Consider the following 25,244-nt stretch of genomic DNA (forward strand, 5'->3'; position numbering starts at 1 on the left):
CGGTTTAGGATCACAGAACCATCAAGGCTGGAAGAGACCTTCAAGACCATCAAATCCAGCCATCCACTCAGCGCTGGCACCGCAACCCCAAAACCCCTAAACCACATCACTCAGCACTGCCACTGCACTTCCTGAACCAAAGGTGTGTAGATCTGGTACTGAGTGTCGTGGTTTAGGGGTTGTGGTGGCAGTGGTGGATGGGCGGCCGGACTTGATGATCTCGAAGGTCTTCTGCCAACCTTGCTCATCCATTCCATTCCATTCCATTCCATTCCATTCCATTCCATTCCATTCCATTCCATTCCATTCCACCGGGCCCAGCGCGCCGTGAGGGCGGTCGGGGCCGGAGGCGGGGAGGGAAGGGCGGTGGGGGGGGGAAAACCCTGAGGGAGCGCGCGCGGCGCCGCGCCCCCCCTCCCCACGGGGCGCGCGCGCGGTGCCGCAGCGCCGCCCGTCCCTGGTCGCCCGCTCTGCGCACGCGCGGAGCACTGCGGCTGCGCGGCCGCAGCAGCGCGAGTCCTGTGCGCACCCCCCACAACGGCTGCGGGTGAGCGGTGCGCATGCGCACCGCTCCCTGTGTGTCCGTGCCTCCCGCCAGCCCCGCTCGCTCGCCCGCCGGGACCTCGCGGGGAAGTGGCGGCTGCGGGTGCGCATGCGCAGAGCCGCCGTTCTCCACACAGCCCCGTTTTCCGGCCTCGCGGAGAAGCGCCGCGGGGACAGCGGGAACGGGGAGCGGGAAAGGCGCGCGCGTCGTCGCGCGTGCGCAAAGGACGTCGCGAGCGGCGGCCGCCGGGCTCCCGCCAATCGGGCACCGCCCCGCAGCGCCGCCGCGGCCCAGGCGCGCCGTGCGTGCGTGCGTGCGTGCGTCCGCTCGTGCGTGCGTGCGCTCGGCGGCGGCGGCGCGTCCCGAGCCCCGAATGAACGCGCCGGTCCCGGCGGGCGAGCGGCCCTGAGCGACCCGCGAGCGGGCACGGGCCGTGCCGAGCGGCTCCTCCGCCCGCACCCCGCCCGCCGCACGGGTGAGTGACCGACCACCGACCCGCCGAGCGCCTGCTGCCCGCCCCGCCGCCGCTGCGCCGCGCTCCAGGGGCAGGCGCGGCGCCCCCGGCCCGCCCGCAGCCCCCGGCCCGGGGCCCGCCCGCCCGCAGCCGCCGCCGGTCCCGGGGCTTCAGCCGGCCCCTGCAGCTCCGCGAGGGTCGCGGCACCCCGCAGTATCCCCTCAGGGGTGCCCCGGGTGCCGGTACCGCCCCCCTGCCCCCTCCCCGGGCCGGCGGTGCCGCTCGCTCCGCCCGCCCCGGCCCGCGCCCTCCTTGCAGCGAGGATCCGCCCCCCCTTGTCTCCCGGTCCCGTTTCCCCCAAAATTCCATGGAATCGGGAGGGGGTCGCTCTTCCCGCGCCCCCCCGCTCTCCCCCCGGAGTCCCTCGGCCGGGGAGGGGTCGGGCCCGGCGGTGCCAGTCGGGCCCCTCGGCGAGGTCGGGCGGTTCCTGCCCGGGAGATGCCGTCCGGCCCCATCGATCCCCCGGGGAGGCGGCGGCAGAGGTGCCGCTATCGGCCCATCTCCCGCTCCCCGTGGGAGGATGTAAACTTTCCTGGAGATCCCTCAGCGCCGTCTGCCAGATCTCCCTGACCGCGGGCTGTCTCTGTGTCATTTGTAGTCACCTGCTCTGCTCTCATTGTTTAGGCGTTGGAGGGTTTGCCCTTCTCCCCTCGTATCTGCCCCCTCTTCGGTGTCTTTTTGGGGTTTTCTTTTAAGGAAGATGCATGGATAAATTCCCATCCTACTTTTTATAGTGATTGTAGGATGTTGTGTGAATGTAACTCTTGGATAAAAATTTCTATGGGACCTGTGATTTGGGTTCTCAGCCACAGAACCCTACAGGATACTTCCCCTCTCCTCTTCTTCACTCCCCCCTTCTCCAAAATAAACCTTTCAACAATGGGTGTCCACCCCGGGAAACTGCAAAGCACTTGTCAGCTTGTGACTCTGGTGTCTCCAGTGAGCATCCTGGAAAAATCAGCACAAATATTTTCTGTAGCTTTTCCTGAGAGACCAAACCACTTCAGCATCTGCAGTGGCATTTTCTGAAGCTTGTTTACAGGTTCTCCCTAGCTGTCTGAAATTTTCTTCACAAATATAAATTCTAATTTTTTGAAATTTACTTTGGGTATCATACAGGTCACACAGCAAAACAAACTTTACACATGCAGCATGTAGATGACTGTCCTTCGTAGGAAATACAGGTGAGGTTTAAACTCCTATAATCAGGGTCCTGAAACATGTTTGGGCAATAAATAGAAATTAGAGTCCAGGTTACTTTCCAGTCTTTGGTGCTGAACAATGTCTCATGCACTGAGGGCATCCCGTGCATGAGTTATTGAACTTGCACTTTTATATTAGGAAATCTGTTGCCTAGAGCTCAGTGAAGCAGCACAGAAACTACAGGAGGGTGTAAAACCTGCTGCTTTAAAGATAAAATAAAGATGCTGGGAGGGAAAGCACCACATTTAATACTTTGGTGCACATAAGAAATGCAAATGAACCCAAATTTTTTGGTGGAGAAGGGTTGAGTGAATTTCTGCTTGTGTGATTCTGGGGTACATGTAACTTCTCATTTCTTAGATCAAACCCATGGAAAATTGATCTGTATGGAATAATCTTTGTGTCTAGTATGTGTGTTCCATTTTGGTGGAGACAGTGAAAATCTTCCAGCCAGTGATTCCACAGTACATCACTCTTTGTGATCCAGTCTGTGAGACTTGGACAAAGCTGGCAAACAAGATTCTATCAACAGGAGATTTAATCACTGGGTTTTTTTTGTAATTCTTACTCATTTGTTACCCTTTTAAACATGGAAAACCAAAATACTGAGCTGTTTTTAAGTTGCATTTTTTCTCATTCCAGTGAAATGTAGCTTGATACTTGGCAAACTAGATAAGTTGTTCTGGCTGATTTAACTTGAGAGAAGAAAACAGAATTTTGAGTGCTTGGATTCAGAATTGTGGGGCTGTAGCTGTATTACTTGGTTCATCTTTCTCAGAAAATGTGTTTTGTTTCTTTTTTAATGGACAGGATAAGTGCATTTTGACACAAAGAGAAGTGATCTGAGAGTAATGTCTTCTCACATTTATTAGAAAGCAGATATAATTTATGGAGAGGTCTATAGATGTTTCTCGTGCTAAAGTTTTTTTCAACACTCTTTAAAAATGTATAAATAGGGTAAATGCTCAGTGAAACAAACAAAAAAAAAAATACCCCACAACAATTATGGGGTTGGAAAGAAAACTTCTAGATACCCTTGTAAAATGCTTTCAGAGTAATTTAATCTGATGGTGAAAAGAACGTGAATTTTCTTTTTGCCCCGTTTGAATTCTGAATAATTTTTCAAGTGTTAAATTATTTGTAATTGTGAAGTATTTCAAAACATGTCTTTGATTTTTTTTTTTTTTTAAACATCAGCATCTGTGTATCAAGTAAAGATTGACAATATTTTAAACTTCACTGTGAGCCTTAAAAAATCTAATTATGCAGAAGTACTTGAGGAAGTCAGGCTGTGTCAGGTCCTGGTGCTGCTGCAGTGACGTGCCTGTAGTGTGCTGGGAGGTGGAAAGCCGTGAGCTGTGATAACCTTCTTTATAATCTTGTGTCTTGGAAAGTTGTTTTTCCTATAAATTAAATATGATGAGAGCCACCTAAGTTTTTATATGTGCTGTAAATTACTTTCATTTTCTAAAATACAAACTTGCTGCTTAAATTGTGGTAGCTCTGTTTTATTAGTAATTCTTGTTGCTGAGAGTCAGTAGGATAGGACCTGTGCACAAGGAAATTCCTGATCTTCCTTTTAATAACTGATATTGTTGGTGTCAATATTTTAATAATATAATCTGAAAATGAAACAGGTAGGCCCAAGTGATTGTATTTGTATATACCACACTGTTTGACAAAACCAGAACTTTTACATTTTACATTACTTTGTTTGTATGTTTCTAAACATCCCTGTGTGATTTATGTTGATCTATTGAATGTGAGATGTAAACAAGTAATCTTTGTGATATTACTTCCTACTTGTCTTTTGTAGGTCTTTTTCTGCTCCTAAATATTGGGTTTTTTTAATTACCCAGATTTTTATTTTTTAATATACATACATATATATCTATCTGTCTGTCTCTTCAGGAACCATTCTTTCTGTTCAGAAGGGATTACAGAATAGTCTTGTTTTATTTTTTCTTCAGAAGAATACAGTATAATAATTCTTTTGTGTTTTAACACTTAAGGACTCCCTATTGCCACTGCAAAAGGGTGTGACTAGTTTATCCAGATTGGCACATTTTTTGTGCAAATCAGCAAGATCTGAAATCTTTGCATTCTTGTTCTGAGTGTGCGTCAGCGTGGACTGCTCGCAGTTAGAACAGAAAGCAAATGGAGCTGTTGGGAGGACACAGGCCAGGGGGACAGGACGGGCACCTTTAGAGCAGGAGTTTTGCAGTAAACGGTGCAGGGCCAGCAGTTACAAGGTCTGTGGAAATCTGTTGAAGCAGGACGGTCTGACAGCAGGAGCTGACGGAAATTTGAGGACGTTCCTTTGCTTTCGGTTAGAGAAGGAGTGAGTGATACCAGCATTATGAGCTTCTGACAGCACCGGGTCTGCCTATGCAAATTCCAGAGACCAGCCATGTATTTTCATGCAGATCTGTGCCATTGTAGCCCAGTCCAGATGTTTTGCAACTCTGCTCTCTTATTTATGGCTCGATTTTACACTTTTTTCCAACGCAAATATCAGACCCTACGGTGACTTTTCAGTGGCTTTTCTGACTTGGCTGAGTCGATTGAAGAGGAAGGCTGAGGAGGATTTTATTGCAGTTGTGGCAAATTCTGACAGTAAGGTTTAAATCTCCGAAGTAAAAAGCTCTAAGAAAGTGTGTTTGAAGAAGATGAGTTTTTTATTTCTTGGTAGATGTTGAAGCAAATGAACGCACACTTCTTAATACTTGGCCAAGAAATTCATACCCCCATTGAGTATTCTCACTTTTGCATGAGCTGTGTCTGCTTGAGTTGGGCACTGTGACCTCAGTGTTACATTTTGAAACGTGTTGCTGGGTAGCACTTGAAAAGTTTGTGATTCATACTGAGTTTGATTTTAAGTTACTTTTCTGAGCTGAGAACGGCAGCTCTCGTGCACTTACTGAAACCTGGTGTGGTACTGCCGAACTAACTGTTGGTCGTGGAGAGCTTTCCACTGCAGCACCTCAGAGAGGTGTCTAAAATTTTGTTCCTAGTGCTGTTTGAGTAGCCACAAGATACCTCTGATACCAAAAGTGGTTACATTTTATCATCTCACCTCTACTCATCTGCCCTGAGATTTTGTGAGCCTTTACAGTCAAAACTTGTGCAGGAGGCTGTGCTTGTCTCTTTTTCTTTGCTTCTGTTTTTGAAGAAGTTCATTGCATGTATATATTTTTTTTTCCCTACAAATTCTTTTCCTGTAATAAATAGCTATAAAAGTGAGTTGCAGTAACTTTTTTCCCCGATGATTCTCTTGTTGTATTTCCTACTTATTTCTTTTCAGTTTTCTGCTTTTGTATTAGCATCCCAAGTTTTATTTTAATTCTCAAACTTATTTTCGCAAAGAAACTGCTTTTTCTTGCTGAAAAAAATTCATTAAAATTTGGCCAAATACTGCTTCTGCCAGTCACTTGTTTATTTGGCTATATTGAAGTAGCATAAAGAAAAGGGACAAATCACTTCCAAGCATCCAATACTGTATTTATGGAGCTATGTTAATTTGCCTTTTGTTGATGTTAACATGCTGATTGCAGTTCTTTTTCCCTGTAGCATTGAGAGGATTGCAGTGGCATTCTAAGGTCATTTAAAATCATGACAAGCTCAGTCGGACAGAAGAAAGTCTCCTCCAGACAAAGGAAGTGTGGGTTCTGTCGGTCGAATAAAGATAACGAATGTGGGCAGTTGCTGATGTCGGAGAACCAGAAGGTGGCAGCACATCACAAGTGTATGGTGAGTGACCGCGAACGGGATGGAGCCGGGAAAACGCTGCAAACACGTGGAAAAGCCACCCAGATTGGAGTTGGCACACGTGATTAACCACTGCAGTTTGGTGGGTTTCATATCTATACATTTCTCTATCATTTATGCCCTTAAAAATTAAAATACAGATTTTGTCTCTGCAATTTTAGCTGTTCTCATCCGCACTGGTTTCTTCACACACTGATAATGAGAGTCTTGGTGGATTCTCTATTGAAGATATTCAGAAAGAAATAAAGAGAGGCACAAAACTGGTAAGTCCCTATTTTGGCTCTTGAAAATGGAAGATGTTTTTTTCATACCCTCCATAAAGTTTGCAAGGAAGTTATTCAGTGTATTTAAGCTATTTAATATTTTCTGTTAGGTTTCTGAAAGAAATCCACATTCTAGGCTCCTGGGAAGGGTGTTACTGTGCCTTTACCTGTACGAGGGTTTACTGCCAAAATCTAGCTTTAACTACCAAATACACTTTTTGTTCCTTTTATACTGATTTAAAAAATAATGCTGTGAATGTAGAAGGCTTATGAGGTATGTGGGTACAGTAGTCATTGCAGCTCCACCAGTTTAAAGAGATTGAGCAGCAATGACTTTTTTTTTTAATTCCTAGAATTAAAAAAATCATCAGGATTTTTTTTATTATTATTTATTTAGAACTAGTTGTTTTCCAATTTGGGGAAATGAGTGAGGTTCTTCCTAAAATAATTTTACCAGATGATCAGTTTACTCCTCACATTAAAACCTTTCAGCTTGGTTATTTAAAGCACTCTATTTATTTACGAGTTCTTGGACCACTAAAGGAAGTACAACGTATTATTGTAGAACTACTGTTTTATAATAATAGTCTACTCTTTCATCCACTGTTTCATTTGAATCTTTTCCCATCCAGGGAACTTCATTTGCTCTAATTAGCTGAAAGAAGTAACCCTTCACAAGTCATTCATGGTGTGATTAGGACTTTCCAAAGACCATGGTAGTAAATGAAACTAATGATCATAAAGAGACTTCTTGATTCTTGTGTGTCTTAAAGGGTTTTAAAGGTTTTTTCTTTTCATGTCTTTGGTGGTTTCTCTTTCTGCTTCTGAATCTCATGTTCCTTCTATTGCAATGGCTCCATTCTTGTAGCTCACCAGCTGTGTGTGCCAGGCACTTTGTTCACGTTTCTGCAGAAAACCTGGATCTGGTCAATCTAATGGAATCATAGTCCTGAGTTGGTTCCTCTTTGGAGAAAGCATGCAAGATAATTTTAGATCTTAACTTAGGTGCCTGTGTCTGTAGCTGGCAGAGAGCTGCAGCTCTGAATCATTCTCTGGAGGAACTTGTCTTTCTCCACTGGCGTGTGGGAAGTTTCAAGGTAAAGGTTTATCATTAGCCCAAATCCCTTCTCTCAGGTCTGCTTGCCTGGTCCATCCTGGGGGAGCACATTCAGCAAAAAAAGACCAGAGCACTGGGTTAGGTGAATATCTTGATGGCTTGGGCTCAGTTTGTCGTCTCTCAGGAGGTGCTGCTGGCCAGGTGGGCTCTGACAGTGGGGACCGCATTACCAGAGGGACAGTGACAGAATATAGAGATATATATATATATAGATCTGGGTAGGTTCAAACCTTGGTAGGCCAGACACAAAAGCTTATGAAGTCTAAATATTTGGAAGAACAAGTCACTGATATCTTAATTATTCTAATTATCTGTATTATTTCTAGTATCTGTGAATGGAAAGATTTTGGGTTTTTTGAAGAACATACCTAATTTGCAACTTATCAAACTTCTTATATACCCAATATAACTTGAGTTAGTGACCATTTGGACAGCAGACATGCAACAATGGAATAAGTATTTTATTACTTACTAGAAACATGGATGAAATGTGTGTGCTCTGTTTTACAGACTCATCATGGTGTTCATAAAACCAAAGTTTTCTTTCAGTCATTTCTGGCTTTCAAAAAAACTGAGGTTCTGACTAAACTTGATTGGCTGGATATATAAGCCTAGGCTTTTCTAAAGGACTTTGATCAGCAATTATTATGTATAAAACCATAATGTATAACAGATTTATGAGATAAAATGCCCATAAAAATTAGATAACTACTAAGCAACAGTGTAAAACTGTACCATTTCAGAGCTTGCAGAGGAGTAAATGGAGATGATCCAAGGCTTTGACATTTTAACTGTTCAGTTGACTTTGTTAAAATTGAAAAACAGGCTGGTGGTATATTTGGTAACTTTGGTGGTATATTTTTTTGGCATATTTTAGAGTAGCAAGGAGAACTTGACTAAATGAGTGCAGGGGATAAAAAAATGTACCCACAGAGCCAAAGAGATATATAGATATATATATAGAGAGATATATAGCTATATATATGTAGGGAATATCCAACATTTCATACTTAGATCTGGAATTGATTGTAACATTTTGTGAGTGCTGGCAATATGTAGGATACAAAGAAAAAGTTCCAGTTGTCTTGGGAGGTCAGTTTAATGGGAAATTCTGAGACTTTGGGGAATATTGTCAGTAGAGAACGATAAAGAAAAAAAAAATTTGTGATACTTCCCTTCATACCACGGTATAAGAAGGACCATGAGCAATTTAGAAGGCTAATTTAGATAACTGCTGTTATCTATGTTTCTGATACAAGAAGAATTAATTAATGGGAAAGAAGAGTAAAGCAACAGCCTCACTTTTAATCTTTTTTGCAATATAAGTACAAAGAGCAAAATTGAGTTTAGTTGAAATAAATTAATTATGCTTACCAAATATCTCACTAAATTCAGTATTTTGGAAGGGACTTTAGGACATAACTGTAGAAAAAAAAGTAAAGTTAGCTCCTGATGCTGAGGTAAATTTGCAGGTTTTCAGTATTTCTGACTGCAGGATTCATTCTCAAATGGGTGTCATTTTTTCCCCTCTTGCCTTTATAAGATAATTGAGAATTAAACAGGTACAATTATGATTTTAACTTTTCTGAAATGGTCGGTATAAACAGACTGTCCTTGTGAGGGGATATTCAGGTAAATAGCTGTGTCACTTTCATCAGATACATTCCACATAAACAAATTACTTATTTTCTTCATTGAGTTGATAATGGTGGTTGAGTTGATAATGCATCTGATGGTTATTACACACTTGTAACAAATTTCTTAATTTTAAAATAAATTATACAAAAATACCTGAGATCAGGAAGAGTAATACCAAGTGCATAAATCCTTTTTTTTTTTTGTCACCAGGAGTGGTAAATATGTTATTTTTGAACTCAGAATACTAAACAAAAAGCAACATGAATTGTGCTTTCTTTTCCTTTCCAGATGTGCTCTTTGTGCCACTGTCCTGGAGCGACCATTGGCTGTGATGTGAAAACGTGTCACAAGACATATCACTACTACTGTGCTTTGCATGATAAAGCTCAGATAAGAGAGAAACCTTCACAAGGCATTTACATGTAACTATTATTTATTTGTTACGTTTATTTTTACTTTGTATTTTACATTCTTTGTTTAAAAACAAGCAACAAAGCAAAACAAAACCCCACTTTGGAATCTAAACAAAACTGCTGCAAAAAATTCTAATTATGATTGTGGCATTCAAAATAGTGATGTTTTAGAAAAGCATATTTTCACTGCAAGATTTGTGTATCAGTGAGTCTTATAAGTGGGAGAAAAATGTACTGGCATTTAAATTTAAAAGATGAGTAAATAATCTGTGATTCGTGACTGACTTGACAGTTTTCAACTACTTTGTTTATAGGATTTTATGTCGAAAACACAAGAAAACTACGCATAACTCTGAAGGTAAAATTATTCAATATAAATTTTTCCCATTGTAGAAAGATACTTGGTTAAATTTAATTTTTTTGGAGAATATAAATGTTTTCAGCAAAAATTAGAACTACATATTTTTGAGAAACAATGAGTTTGGAAGTCCATCTGATTTCTGTATTTTCTCTAAAAATTATTGATTGAGGTGGGAAAAAACCCCAACCATAAATTTTAGGATGTTCAAAAGATATGATGCTCCATAAAACTAAAGTTTGGGTAGAAGTTATACATTCCCTTCTTGGAAGAAGCTGGCTTATATTTGTACTTAAATATTCACAATATTAACATCTGAAATATTTTGTCAGGTAACAGCTGATTTTTGCTAATGTTCATAAATATTCATTATTTTTTGTACTAGTAAATAGAGTTTAACTCTTGAAAAAAGAAACACCCAATAGTAAATGAAAAGGGTTGTGATGAGTTCACTTACAGATAAGTTTCTGAATCATATTGATTAAAAAAAAAAAAGTTTTATAGATCCATTCATTAAAGCTGTGTAGCTTTGCAGAAAAGAACAGTGAAATGCCACAAATGTAGATAAATTGTGTGGTCTGTTACAATTCCAAACTACTTGTGCTGTTGTGTTTTTATTAAGTATTTTTCTTTTTTTCTACTGTATCTGAATTTGGGTAAGCAAACAGTTGGCAGTTTACTTCTTGCATTGTTTTCAACTGAAATGTCCTCAGATTTAATTAATGAGGAGTATGCAACTGTTTAGGGAAAATTAAACTTCATCAATTACTTCAGTCTCTATGCCAAATGTATTTTAAGATAATATATTGCTTTTTATGCTACAGGTAGTAAGTAGACTTATTAATAGTAAAGGTTTGGATGTTATTTCAATGTTCAGAAAGAGTCTGAAGGCAGCAGAAAATACCAAAGAAAATTTATTTCTTTTTTTTACTCTATTTACATAAATATTGTTGTGTGCCTATATATATAAATCTCTAATTTTATTCTTTCTGGGTTTAAAGGAAAAATAATATCTATGTTATAATTAGTTCTCCAAAGAGAAGAGGCCATGTTATCTTGTGTTTGTTTTGGGGTTGCTTTGTGTATTAGCAGACACAGAATATTAAAGACATTTTGAGTCCAGAGAAATTAATCTCTTACACTGATATTTTAAAATAATCTTTTATACTTGCTCACAAATGTCTCAGTGTTTGACATGTGTTTAAAAATGCCTTCAATTCTGCATGGAGCTCAAAACCAATGGATTACTTTTCCTGCTTGGGATTTCTTGCAGGATCTGAACTTGTGCTTTTCTTTAAGAGTTTTCAGAAACCATTATCTCCAGTTTTACAGCGTCATTTTCTAGCAGCAAAAGCTTTTAAATTTTATATAGGTATATCGGGGAAAATTAGTGGGTTTTTTAAATTAAATGTTGATGATGATGGTTTATTAAAACATTAATCTAGACTCATATCAAGAGCCTCTTGGAGTATGTATTTCTTCTCTCCTACCCTCAATGTCACTCAGAACAGCTGAGGCCAAAGAACCTGATAGTATATTATTTAGCACTTTGCACAGATTTTTGAATATGTTTGAAATATTTACTTCTGTCATGCTTTACACTTCTAGAAATAGCTTTGCATTTCTAGAACTGTATGTAGCTATACTTCACATTTCTGTTTTCTGTTCTTTATTTAATATTTCACTGAAATTCCACCAATTACTCTTTCCCAAAGAATGTTTTCTTTTTAGTCCATACAGTTTTGGAAACTTTACCTATAAAATAATTACTATTTACAGTTTTGGATTTGATAACACCAAAAGCTGGGGCTCTTTTGTGATAGACCTCCTTTAAATCAAAGAAAGTAGAAATACACATTGCATATGCCTGATACAATGCTATAAGTAATTTCCATAGCAATGGTATTTTGCTACATTGAACACTAATTAACTTTAGCAGACAGAAATTACAGGGTGGTTTTCAGAGTTTCAGAATGGACTTGGGAGTTTTTTTCCTTATTCCTTACTTAAATGCTGAAGTTTGCTAAGTGAAATGACAACTGAAAGGTGTGGGATGGTGAGATTAAGCTTTATATTTGTAGTTTGTTTGTTTCTTGATGAAAATGTGAATGTCAAGGAGGCATTTAAATGTGAAAGAATGGTGGTGTGTGAAACCAGATAACGGACTTGGCAGAGGAGAGTGACTAGACTAGGCAGGGAAGCTAGATGTTAACACAGTGGCTTTTTTTTTAAAATCTCGTTTTAGTTTCATTTTCATTAATCTTTGCTTAGCAGTGTTTTCCTAACAGAACAGTTAAAGCTTGTCTGTGGTTCTGTCACCCAGTGTGGGTGCAGAGAGGTGCTGGGACCATCAGTCCTTTTTAATGGAAACTTAACTGCTCCTTCTCTGGGTTGCTTTTTGGTTGGGGATTTTTTATTATTATTCATTTGTTGTAGTTTTGTTTTTTTTTTCTGCTCAGTTTAGAAATTCTGTGGGTTATCATGCTTGGTGCTTTGTATCCAGATTTAATTGTTCAAGTCCAAGTATTTTTATTCTGTCACTTATGTTAGTAGATGTTCAAGGAGCGTTTGATTTGTCCTGAACAGTTTATTTTTTGTAGGCAGCACTGCTGCATAACAGTTTTCCTTCCCTTTTCTAGAAAATGGATGCTTCTGGGGGCATACTTGCCCAAGTCTGAGATCTGGCTCATGCACTTTACTTACAACTTCTAGTTTAAAAAGACTGTCTGTTAAACACGTAATAACAGTTAAAGAAAATCTCTTGAGTCTGCATGGAAATAATGTTGAAGGACCTATGCTGGAATTAAGTTACCTGCTAAGACTTAATAAAAAGGACCTCATAGATGTTTTTTATTGCTGTTATGAAATTCAGGTGGTGTGAGGATTCATCAGACTTGGTATCTACTCATCAAGACAAAATTAATGAGTGATGGGAATTAATTATTTTTCACATGACAGGACTTGAACCACCTTCTGTATTCTTTGAATATGAAAATGTGAAACATGGCAGCAGAGTACTATGCTCTTAAATTCATTATCTGATTCAATAGATTGTTGGGTTTATCTAATTTATCTATATGGCCTGGGTTTTAGGTGGCATAGAATTGGAAAATTGTATTTCTCCTGTATTTCCTTTGTGTAATTCAGAGTGATTTTTCTCTGCTTTGTTCCCATTAACTGGAAAAAGGACATCTAGGTTTTTGGCTTGCTGCTTACAAATTTAACAAAATAACTGAACTTCAGGTACCAGCTTCATTCATAATTTTAGGCAAGCTAAGTTTTCAGTACCTAATAGGTTACAGGAATTGGTGCCAGTGATTTCAAATGATCACAGCTAACCATTAGTTGAATTACTGTTCAGTTTGATAACAATTGCATTTATTCTTTTTGAAGAATGAAGTATTGTTGAACTAATGTTTTGGAGCTGTTTGTTGGAATTTGTTGGAAGGTACTGGAAATAATTGTTGAAAAATGAAAAAACTGGCCTCTCTCAGTTCCCTGCAGGTGAGGCTGCTCTGACTGATGTGTTGAATTTAAAACAAATTCAGCTGATGAGGAATAGTTTAATATAAACTAAGATAAGAATGTAATTTCATCTGTTACACAGTGGTAAGACAGAGACTAACAAAGAGCTGTGTGACTTCTCTTGTTAATGTTTAAAGCAGATGCTTGAGAACTATGGGGTCAGAAAATAAAATGTCTGTAATTTCTGTTGTAGCTGTGCTCAAAGCCTCAGGGAATTATGTTTCCACAGTGGAAATAAGGACATTCCCTGTCTTAGCATCCTTTTCATGTCATTCTGAAGATCAGACATGGAATCTGTGCTTCTCACACTGCTTACTAAGTTGAGTCAGGATGATATTTCTCTGAGACCTTTTTAGAGACACTGCAATCTATAGTGCGCTGAGTACTTTCCCGAAGTGCTGTGAAAACCAGGCAGGAAAAACATCTGCAACTTTTTGGCACTCAAGTTAGGTAACATTCTGATTCATCTTTGGATTCTTCAAGCAGTGTTTGTTCCCTGTTACATTTTCTGTGGCACTGGTCCTAGCACAGGTTTGCCTCAGGTCGTTTGCAGTAACAGTCAGGTGTAAATGTTTCTGTAATGTTGCGCTTTGGGGTCGTTTGGATTTTGATGGTGAGAAAGTCTTCCCGGGCTCTGGTAACTCAGCCTGCCTGCTGTCTGTCTCTTGGAGAATGCTCTGGGTGTGGCATCAAATGTGTACCTGGTGTTCCCACACAAGCAATTGGTCCAGGCAGGAATTAGCAGTGTCCCATTTTAGACTAAGGAGGGTTTGTGCAGAAACATGGCTAATGGAAAAGGAAGAATGTAAAAGTCAGGTGGTGAATGGTTTGTCCTGTCTGAGGAGCTGTCCTGTGTTGTTCTGATTCTCCCTCCCATCTAGGAAAGGTGTTACACAGAGAGGCTTGAGCTACTCAACAAACTCATCAGACCAGGGGTCATAAACTTTGTGATTGTGCAAATAAGCCAAGTGCATCATCTGTCTTCAGTCTTTGCCAGTGTTTCTTTGCTTGAAAATGTGTTTAAATTGTGTGGTTAGTAAGGACTATTTTATTATTTTTCTGTCTTAAATGTGCTTAAATAAATAATCTCAAATGCCTCATAACAAATAACTTCTGGATGAGAGTCATCAGCTCCTTCAAGTGTCTGGGGCTTTTGGAAAACATATTAGTGGCAGGACCTAAGGGGTAATTTAATTTTTTTCTCTCAGTTCTTACTTTAATTTAAATGTGTTTAATGTAACTTATTCTTTTTCCATTGGAAAAGATAACGCAAAAAATATATTCAGCATTTTGATCTTTAATTTCGCATCATCTGCTGATAAAAACTACTGTTATTTCATGATTAGTTTACCTGATTTTGTATTTGTTTGCAAGGGGGTTTATGCAAATCCCTGTTTCTTATTATTGCTTATAGATGCATCCACATTTTTAATATTAACTGTGGGGCCAAAAAGGCTCTTTTGGGGTTTTTTTGATGTTTCTTTCCAGTTTAAAACAATGATGTTGGCTCATATGGTTTATTTGGTTTCAACCATAGTTTAATGAGATTTTACTCTAGCATGCTGAAGTACTCTTTTCTTTCTCTGCTATATTCCATTTCTCTTCTAAAAATCTAGTAAGATTGATTTTGTTTCTTGAATTGTTAGTTTCTCTTTTATCCCAAATGCACTGTAAAACTTTACCTGCATATGTGTGATTTCAGATTTATATAGCAGCATTTTGTGCTTTGGCTTTCTATAGAAACATTCTATGCTTTGGCTTCTTTTCATGGCCAGTTCTACTTGCAAATATATTTTGCCAGTAGTTTTAGCTTTTATCCTCCTCATACAAAATTAGCCTGCTTTGTTTCTGGCTCTCTTATTCTCTTGTTTAAGGTACTGTAGGATGTAAATAGAGCCATATTTATTGTACACATCCTCTTTTTACATGTTCTTTCACAACCTTTAAATCACTTAATTCTTTATTACTCTGCTTTAACCTGGCTTTTGGAAAGGGGTTCCATGTGTATTTCAAGCTGACGCAGTATGGATCAGTGATTTCTCAACCTCTTCTCTGCCAAGCCTTATTTTAAACAGCAAAACATCTTGATCCTTTTTCCTTCTAGTCATGATCAAAGGAGAATTTTTAGATTTCTCTCTGAAGCTGAATCTCCCTGTTAACAGTTGATGTAATACAGCATTTTGCCAGGGTTCCTTCTGTCTTACTTTGTACTGCACATGGATTTCTAAAATGCAAATTACTGGCTTGTTGCTACTCGGCTGAATTTACAATATCCTATTCCTAGGTGCTTTTTAAAATGTAGATTGTTTCTTCTTGATTTCTACCCTTACACCCCCTTTCTCAGGCCATGTTGTGTATTGGGTTCTTTTCAGATCTAGCTTTTAGGGACTTCTGAGGGAAGCTCATAGAAATCTCCTTAGAACTTTAACTAAAGTTATATTGAGAAAATTGTCATGATTTTAAAAAGCAATGCAGTAATGGGATATGGGATGGGGATAGTTGAAGAGGGAGTTCTAGGGATTCTAGGGAATCTTAGGGGATTCAGAGGATGGGTGATATCCATGATAATACATCACCTGGTCAGGGAGGAGTTGAACAACTTTTTGTGTTTTCCTTAGTTCAAGCTGACATGAGAAGTTGGAAACACCCAACCATCAGATGCCAGGGACACAGGGTAAGCTGGCAGTGGGCTTGAGGGGAGGGATAGGGCACCCACCAAGCTATAAATTACACATGAAGACCATGCAGGGCAGATGTGTTTGACAGCTGGTTACAGTCCCCCTGTTCTGTTCTGTTCTGTTCTGTGAGTTCAGGGTGCTGTAGAAACGAGAGGAGCTTTAGTGTTTGAGATATCAGGCTTGGAGTACAGATGTGGTAGAGCAGATCCTCACATCTTGGTGCTGTTACTCTGTAGGTCCACATCACTTGAAGTAGGAGATGTAAATCTTCACGGAATTGTATTTTAGTGAGGGGGTGTCATGTAGCATCTGGATTTTCATGTCTGACTTTCTCTGGAAGTTGTAGTTTTGAGCACAGATGAGGGGTTTTCCTTTAAGGAAAACTGTGCATTTTTCATGGTTTTTTTATGTTACACTGGAACTTTTAAAAATACAGCATTTTTACTTTTCAAATCTCAAATATGATACTAATTATAGACTAAAAAAATAGCACTTAAGAACTTATTAGGAGATTGACACTTCTAAGAAATTTGTTTTCTCAAGGTATGCTTGGTTTTTAGCAATTTTAACTCACTTCTGTTTTTTTAAGTGGAACTGTAGAGTTGAGGACATGCTTTAATGTTATTGTAGAAAATAGAGGTGGACTGAGGTGGAAAGCATTTTGGCTGACAAAATGCACAAGGAGCTTTGGAATAGATAAAGAATGGCAGTGAATGGACTATGTTTTGTTTCATGAAATAGTAGGGAAGTCCACTGAATTATTTTGGAAGGGATATTTTTAACTTCTTACTGATGTCATTTAAAAGGTCATGGATTCAATAGTCACATTTTTGTAAGACTTTTTCTAGAATAACCATCTATGATTTCTGTAAATGTAAAAATGGAGACAAATATTCATAAATTTCTTTGAATAATCAGTGGAGAGTTCATGTGATGAGCAAGATAAAAAGAGAATTCTTTTTGAAAGAAGTTTTCAGATTGCAATAAAATTTACTATATGCAGTCTAAGAGGTCAATATCTAAAGTGCATAATCTTGCTTGGGGAATTTAGCAAGTGGTGACAAATGAAAAATAATGTTAGGAAATACTGAGAAGAAAATGTAAAATGTATTGTTTCATTACTTAATTATACAATTACATTACATAATCTGTGTCATCATGTATTTAGTTTTTTTCAGAGTAAAATAAATGCTGCTTTTGACATATAATTAGAAAAGAGTAGTTTATATGTGAAAGTATAGGGATGTTGTAGACAGACTGATGTGTCTTAGTAGCAACTTGGGCAAATCTGTATATAGCTGAATAATCTGTAAGTTTAAACCAAAATAATTTGCAGATCTGTATAAATTTCAGTATAACCTGTTGTGGTGCATTTGGATGCATTTTCTGTCCTTCCTTAATAACTGAGCAGAAGCTGTAGCTTTCTTGGGGGTTAGTGACAGATAGAATAGATGGAGCTGAACAGAATGTCCTTGTGTGCCAGGCTGGGCCAGGGCTTCAGTTGTCTTCTGCTCCCACTTGGTGGCTGTGGAACATGTTCAGCACTTTGACTTCATGTTTTGTTCAATTGAGTCTCTGTTATCACAAGATAGAAATGTGATCTGAGTTTTATGTGATAATAGGTAAGAAAGATGAGTGCTGGCAAGGCAGCATTTAGTCTCCAGCTAAGATGTCCTATCTGGACACTGAAATAATATGGCAATATCCATCAAGTGAATGTTCCAGGTCTTCTCATTACCGTTTCCTTCTGTTTGGGGGCTCATACTGATGTTTGTGGTTTGGGTTTTGAGAAGAAAAGTCCTTCAGCAAGGTCTGTGTGTGTTCTCTAAACAAGTCTGAAATATGTTTGTGGTTTGAGCAGGGGTGGGTGCTACAGATTAAAGTTAAAAAAAGGAGGCTGCTTCTGTGAGTAGGAAAGTTGTTAGTGACTGAATAGAGCTGGTTGTTAGATGTAATTATCAGATGCAATTTAACTAGATCTTATTGGAAGCAATCTCAATCTTGTAGAATTGATCTGTATCTTCTGTAGAGCTGTGAGTTGTGCAAAGGCCGGAGTGCCCAAAGGCTGGGCTCGGCTCTGTGCAGCATTGACAGCTCAGCTGACATTTACAAAGGAACTTCTCAGGCCTCTTTGGCATGTCTCTATTAAAAAACATGTTCTTATGTTCCTTATAATCTGTAAATACTTGTTATGGGATGTTGTCAGTGGGGATGATTTCCTCTGAACTGGAGGCTGGTTTTAGCTGCAGATCTAAAAATATTCTGTAATGACATAAAATTGTAGATTTGTTTCACTGAAGGCAAAATACTTTCCAGTTTTAAAGCTTGGTGTTATAACCCAATGGATGAATTTTTTTCTTAAGTCAACAGGCATCAATTAATAAAGCAAGGAGAGAGGTATTATTTGGGTACACTGCCATACTGTCAAGGGCAATTTACACTGGAGTTATGCATCCTAAAATAATAAATTATTAGCATATTTCATGGGTGAAAACACTTTCCAGTTTCAGTGTAGATTAAATGAAAGTTATTTTCAGTGAAGGTGAAGATGTGTTTCTGAGGACACATTTTAGGTCTGAAAGTAGAAGTTGTAAGAAACACTAAACCTTCTTATGTTATAAAGACGCAAAGCTGTATGACATATAAGAAGTAATGTTTTCAGGATCTGCAGTTGCATGTTTGTAATAAATGGGGAAAAGGTGCTATTTTTATTTCTGACCAAAATTTGGAAAATACAAGTTGTGGTTTTTCTTGTCTGGTGTTGGTGGGTTTTGGGTTGTTTTTGGTTTGGGGTTTTTTCTTAGTTTGTTTTTTATAAAATTGTGGAGAATCTTATTTAATGATGTTTTCTGACTTCTAAAGCAGATTTAGAAGAAAATATCAATGAACATGAATTGGAGCCCTCACCTCCCAAAGGAAAAAGGAGGGGTCGTAAGGGAAAGCCAAGAAAAACAAATTTAAAAGGGCAATCAGAAGACACTAGATCTACGTCCTCACATGGCACAGATGAAATAGAAAGCAGTTCCTATGTAAGCAGTAAATATGCTAAACTTCTTAGAAGACAGAATTGCATATTTCTTCTCTGAAATATAAGTTTTGTTAAAATTTGCATTTGTCTGAGCCTCCAGCTGGTGGCCACAGGCTTTTAAAATTGCAACCTTATTTGTATCCCAGCAGTATATTTTAGTAAAATGTTTTTCTTTCAGAGAGACAGGTCTCCCCACAGAAGCAGCCCCAGTGATACAAAACCTAAATGTGGATTCTGTCATGCAGGTGAAGAAGAAAATGAAGCTAGAGGAAAGCTTCATATATTTAATGCCAAAAAGGCTGCAGCACACTATAAGTGCATGGTGAGTAACAGTATTGTTGATAACCAGTCTATTCTGTGAATTTTGTCTGAATTGCTATTTTGGATTTTAATACAGTGCCCTCACATGTAATTATGCTGAGTATTGTCTGTATGCTGATGATCTTAAGCACTGAAGTGTTGCAAAGTGAGCAGTTCATTTATTTTCACTGCAGGCAATATGAGTAAAAGTTGGCTTCATGCTAAGAGATGGAATTAGCTCAGGGAGATGCTTTAGCTTATTAAAAATGCTCCCTTAATGTCTAAATGCATATGAAGTATTTAAAAAGGAAAACAGAAAACAGTTTTAACTAAAAGAATCCTTTCCAAGAATAAAACAACAGGCATTCAGGGACAATCTGAGAAGAATCCATGAACTTTGTTAATTTTTTGACCTGTGGATTCAGGCTGTGTGACTTAAGTAGAGTGTGGGATATGGAAGCTCCAGGAAGCTCTTGCCTTTGAATGATCATGTTTGTAGAACTGTCAGCCTGAATGGGACCTAATTGCAAAGAACATGAGCAGACAGTGCCATGAGTGAGGTGGGGCTTTGGGTAACAAAATTCACTGGTTCATGTTGTACCTCAAAATGAATAAATAGTGCAGGCAATCTGTGGAGTTACTCATTGACTTTCTGTATCCAGCCTCACTAAACAGAGAGCCGGTGTGTGCCAGCAGCTTGAGTCTTGCTCTAGCTAAGCTCTTTGTTACTTTGTCTACCTGAACTTCAGTTTTAAGGCAGTTAAAGCTGAATATAGCAGGATGATGATGGAAGGGATGGTATTCTGTTCTCCATTTTCATCCCTCAGGACTTCACAGCTGTATTGACATCAGGGTTGAACCTGACTTACATATATGTCACAGGGAAGGAAATGGAATATTCCTAAAATGTTGAGTAGTGCAATTGATAATATTTTCCATTTGCTACTTTATATTTTCATCCTATCATTATTTCTTGTCTACTCCTCTGTCTTTTAAAATAAATTTCTCCAAGGCAACAACTCCTCTAATTAAAGCAGTCAGGTGGGGATCAGAAGGAATGCTTTAATTGCTCAGCATAGGGTTTTTCCTAGTTTGTTGGTAAAGCACGTTCTGTCTGAGATCACAAAACAGAATGTTCAGTGCTCAGTTATTCCTGTAAAAAAAAATTCCAAACATCTTGGTTTGTTCATCTTGAAGAAAAATGTTCATCCAATGTCTTTGGAGCTGACATTACTTTGACTTGCTTGTTTTACAGTTGTTCTCTTCTGGCACTGTCCAGCTAACAACAACTTCAAGGGCAGAATTTGGTGATTTTGATATCAAAACTGTACTTCAAGAAATCAAGAGAGGAAAAAGAATGGTATGTACCCACAGAATGTGGTGAATGTGTTAGTGATTCTGCTAAGGTCTGTATAGCTCTGCCTCCTTCCTTTTATGGAGCAATCTTTTCCATCTCTTTCTAAACACAAAATTAAAATATATTGTTATTTGTGGGCAGGGCAGCCAGATAGGAATCACCTTAATATTAGTGGTGTTTGGGCTTGTGGTATTTGGGCTTCTTTATGACAATGTACATAACTGTTATGATCACAGAATCATATGATTCATATTAGCCATGCTGTAACTATAAGAGAGTAACAGCTTTGGACCCTTGTTACTAAAAACACACTATGTGGAGCTGCACATAAAATTAGAGAATATGCAGTTCTTGCAGTGAATATATTCTCTAAAATTGGAAACAAACCAGTATTTCCAACTGTTTTGGTGTTTTAGTAGGAAAACATTTTAAGAGCTTAGAAATGGGGATGCTAGTAAAGCATCACACTGTATTTTATTAAAGCACAGGATGTTTCTAAAGTACTAAGAAATTTATAGGGGATCAGAGAGATAATAAAAGGCTAGCAATATTGTTCCTTGAAAAAAATAATTTAAGACTCTCTAGATATTAGCACACTAACTTTAGCACTAGTAAAATGGCCTTGGACATGCAATAACATGTCTTGCAATCATGTAGCAATTTTCTGTGCAACAGACAGGTAAATCCTAGTGTTCATATTTTTGTGGGTTGGTATCTTACAGTTTCTGGTTTACCATGTCTTTGATTAACTTTTCATTGGAAGGATGATTTGCCAGAGGAATTACTCTGTTCCAAAATGTTAGCCACAAATATGAGGAAGACTAAACTGAGTACTAAGAGACAAAAGACTGAGATGCTGAATGTTGCTGTTCTCTTCTTTCCCCTGCACAGAAATGCACACTCTGCAGCCAGCCTGGTGCTACTATTGGGTGTGAAATCAAAGCCTGCATAAAAACATACCATTACCACTGTGGAGTAGAAGACAAAGCTAAATACATCGAGAACATGTCACGAGGAATTTATAAGTAAGGACCTATGTAATTGTTGAATCTGCTACGAAAGTAAAGATATTTCATGACACTTTTTCTGCCTAACTTGGCTTGTCAATATGTTCTTAAAAAAATAGGGTATTATTTAGCTTAAAATGGTATCTTTAAGTAGTTGTTGACTTTACAAAACATTTCAGTTACTCTGCTAATTTAAAATTTCTGTAGTGTTGTAAATAGGAGAAATGAGAAAATTATTTGACTTGTATTATATTTTTCTTCTCCAATAACTTGTAGTTTAGATCAGGAAAGCTGATGTCATGATTCTTCCATATTGATGTGTTTGTAGCTTCCTTCAGGGGCTTTTTGGGCCCCACAGCTTTCCATCTTTCCTGAAGAGCTGTGGCTTGGCTGCAGCTGAGCTGCCGTGCTGTGCCCACAAGAGGGCATTCGCCGAGCAGTGAGAGGCACTTCTGCAGAACTGGGATTGGTCACAGTTTTGTTGGCTGCTCTTGACCCTTGTTTTCCTTCTCAGTTTAACTGATGCTTGACTGGAAGCTGTGAATGATTTAAGAGTTTGCAACTGACTTGTAGCACATCATGAAACTAATTGAGAGATAAGTCAGGTTTTGATGGATATTTCCAGTGTAAATCCTCACTGTTCCTTTTATTGTGCCAGACTCTATTGTAAAAACCATAGTGGAAATGATGAAAGAGATGAAGAGGATGAAGAAAGAGAAAGCAAAAGCCGTGGCAAATCAGGCACTGACCATAATGACATTCCTCAGCAGCAGCTCAATGGAAACTAGGTATGGAAGTTACTCCTGACAGATCTGTTACCAAGACTGAAACGCAATATACAATTAATGTAGTTTACTGCAGTGAAGTATTTAAATCTAGTGTATGCAGAGTACTTTTTATTGGCATACTGTAGAAGAATGGGGAGGATTTGTTGTTTTTTAAATCCGGCTGACTTTGTAACAAAGAAGGGAGGCCCTCATTTCTATTGCTAAATGTAGATGTAATGTCAGAGCTGTGAAATGCTTTTCTGTATGATTTTAAATTTACTATTGTTTTCATCATTTTTTAAACAGGTTCAAGGGACAGAGTTATAGAACTGGGAATGGCTAAGACACCATAACTACTAATTCTTTTAAATTGTTTTCTAAAAATCAGAAAAGGGTTAGTAACTTTTTACTACCCAACTCTGTTAGAAATTTCATTGAACTGCCTGAAACGTTCATGTGTGTGAGCCTTCAGTAAGTGGCAGAGTTTTACATGTCAATATTATGTAGTTTGTAGTCTGCAGTGTCTGGAAAAAAATGAAACACTATATAAATGATATGTAATATGTACAGTGTCAAAAGTTAAGGCAGACATTGAAATGACGTAAGATCTATATTTCTGGACTGAATAAAAACTTTAAGATTTGGAATGTCTAAGTTGTTTAGTGGATTCACACAATGAGGGAAGGTCTTAGCTAGTTTAATTAACAACATGGACAAGTCCGTGATGGCAACGAGCTGGTACTTTGTGAATTTTGCATTTTCTTCCTGCACGAGTTCCGGAGGCCGTACATGGCAGAGCCGCGCTGTTTTGGCTTGGGCAGCAGCAGTAGGAAAGGACTCGGTGTACACGAAGCACGCTTGAACATTTCAGGTTGTTCCTGTTGTGATTGCTCATTCCGCCCGGCATTGTTTGCGGGAGATTTACTTGAGCAGCTGTTGGTTCTGAGCTGTGAGCTTTAGAACTCATGCCAAAGGGCTGTAGTTCATTCTTTCCCCAAAAACCCACCTCTTTCTGTGTCCTGATTTACAAAGAACACTTCACCAAGTGTGATTAAAACCCTACTATACAAATGTTTGGACTTTGCAGCCCGATCTCTTTTACTTCAGAGAGTTACAACTCTTAACTCACTATGGAATTTAGCCACCATATCTGACGTCCATACCTCAAGTGTTCTCTGTTGTGTGGAACACTTCATGTTTTGTCAAGAATGTGCATAAAGGTCCCATATTCTGTAAGAAGAATGAGGAAGCAACCTTTTTTGCTAGATTGGTATTTATTTTTTAATCATATGACCACTATATGGGAAAGTTCACGTATCATCCTTATTGGTTTAGTGATTTTTTTTTTTTCCTTTCTCTGTCAAGTCAACAATCACATCATGGAATTCTACTTGCTAGAATTTGATGTTCCTTGAGGGAACGCTCAGATCTAGGCTATACCAAACCTAAAGAACAGTCCTCTGACTGCTTTCAAAACACCTTGTCATTTCTAATGGCTACTGGCTTCTTCAATTGGTCTGTTAAAGCACATCCTCAGACTTACTTAAATAAAACCAAAAAGCTGAATCTAGTCCACATGTTTGTCTGTTGCTATCGCATCACCTTATTGTTTGTTTAGGGTTTTGACTTGTTTCACTCTGAACTCCCAACAAAACTTCTGGATTTGAAGGAAGGAAACAAGCAAAAGACACTGATTTGACTATAAACTGCTACAGTTCTTCTGTGATTAGTATTGCAAAAACGGTTCATATGTAACATGAGTTTCTGTAGCATTTTTTACTTGTATTTTTAAAAGATTTAACGTGTGTCATTTGTCTTCTTATGCATTCCCTTAATGTCTTGAGGGACTCAATTACTGTATATTGGAGTTTCTAACATTTTACCTGTTAGAATTCAATCAATTCTGTTTGCTTTCCTGGAAAATAATCCCGTTTGGAAAGAAATATTGCTGTGTACAGAAAATATTCAGTTACTGCTCTAAACATGATGCCATTGCTCATTTTTATTTTGTATTTGTAACTTTCAAAATTAAAAGCGTGACTTGAATTGCAATGACAGATCGATTATTGAAATTGTCTATCAAGGTGTTTTGTTTCTCCTAAAACATGAACATTTTTCAGCCACTCGGAACAGTTTTAGAATGCAAAATAGCATCCTTCAATATTTAAATTACTTCAGTTTGTGCCTCAGACATGGCCCTCCCATGGAAAAAAGGCACTTTGTTTGCAGCTACTGTATTTAACTAAGTTTGCATGGGGTAGATATGCCAGCATACTGACTGTACTCGAGACTGAGCTCTAATTCATTGTGTCAGTGGCTTAGTATAATATTCAGTCCAATAACTCACCTGTTATGGATAAATTAACCCATTCCTTGCCTTGAAGAACCAGAACAGCACTTTACCTTCAGGTAGCAGAAAAGCGAGTGGCTGGTTTCCCTGTTGCCCCTGAGTGCTGAAATGGCCTGGTGATATTGCTTCCATGAATTCTGAATTGATGACAAAGTCAAAAGCAAAAACCTTTTCTTACAAGCCTCAAACTTGTCATAACTGACTTCAACTCATGTATGCTGGGTAAAAGTGCCTTACAATGTAAAAATTGTATTTATATGTTCCCAAGTAGCATCACCTGCTGGGGAGTAATTCTGTTGTGGTGTTAATATTTAGAAGAAATGTACCTCAGCAGTGTATTTACTGTACATCTCTTACATCCTTAATTGTAGTTTTAAAAAGCATGACAATGTATCATAGTATACAACATTGACA

General features: G+C 38.7%; 1 protein-coding gene across 3 annotated transcripts; it reads left to right on the forward strand.

The window, feature by feature from the left end:
* The first annotated feature begins 867 nt into the window (after window positions 1-867).
* PHF6 (PHD finger protein 6) lies at window positions 868-24,532 on the forward strand. 3 transcript variants are annotated; one of them, XM_059858900.1, is made up of 12 exons: window positions 887-1,019; window positions 2,178-2,242; window positions 5,832-6,011; window positions 6,191-6,292; window positions 9,336-9,469; window positions 9,775-9,818; window positions 18,884-19,050; window positions 19,228-19,371; window positions 20,605-20,709; window positions 21,598-21,731; window positions 22,372-22,501; window positions 22,787-24,532. In XM_059858900.1, exons 3-11 carry the CDS (start codon window positions 5,874-5,876, stop codon window positions 22,499-22,501), a joined length of 1,098 nt encoding a protein of 365 aa, XP_059714883.1. In that variant the 5' UTR covers window positions 887-1,019; window positions 2,178-2,242; window positions 5,832-5,873; the 3' UTR covers window positions 22,787-24,532. The 3 variants fall into 3 exon arrangements, with proteins under 3 accessions (XP_059714882.1, XP_059714884.1, XP_059714883.1); XM_059858899.1 differs by lacking the exon at window positions 2,178-2,242 and having other exon boundaries at window positions 868-1,019; XM_059858901.1 differs by lacking the exon at window positions 2,178-2,242 and having other exon boundaries at window positions 868-1,019; window positions 18,887-19,050.
* Window positions 24,533-25,244: the final 712 nt, after the last annotated feature.

The sequence above is a fragment of the Haemorhous mexicanus genome, chromosome 14 (assembly GCF_027477595.1).
Source record: "Haemorhous mexicanus isolate bHaeMex1 chromosome 14, bHaeMex1.pri, whole genome shotgun sequence".
Lineage (NCBI taxonomy): Eukaryota > Metazoa > Chordata > Aves > Passeriformes > Fringillidae > Haemorhous > Haemorhous mexicanus.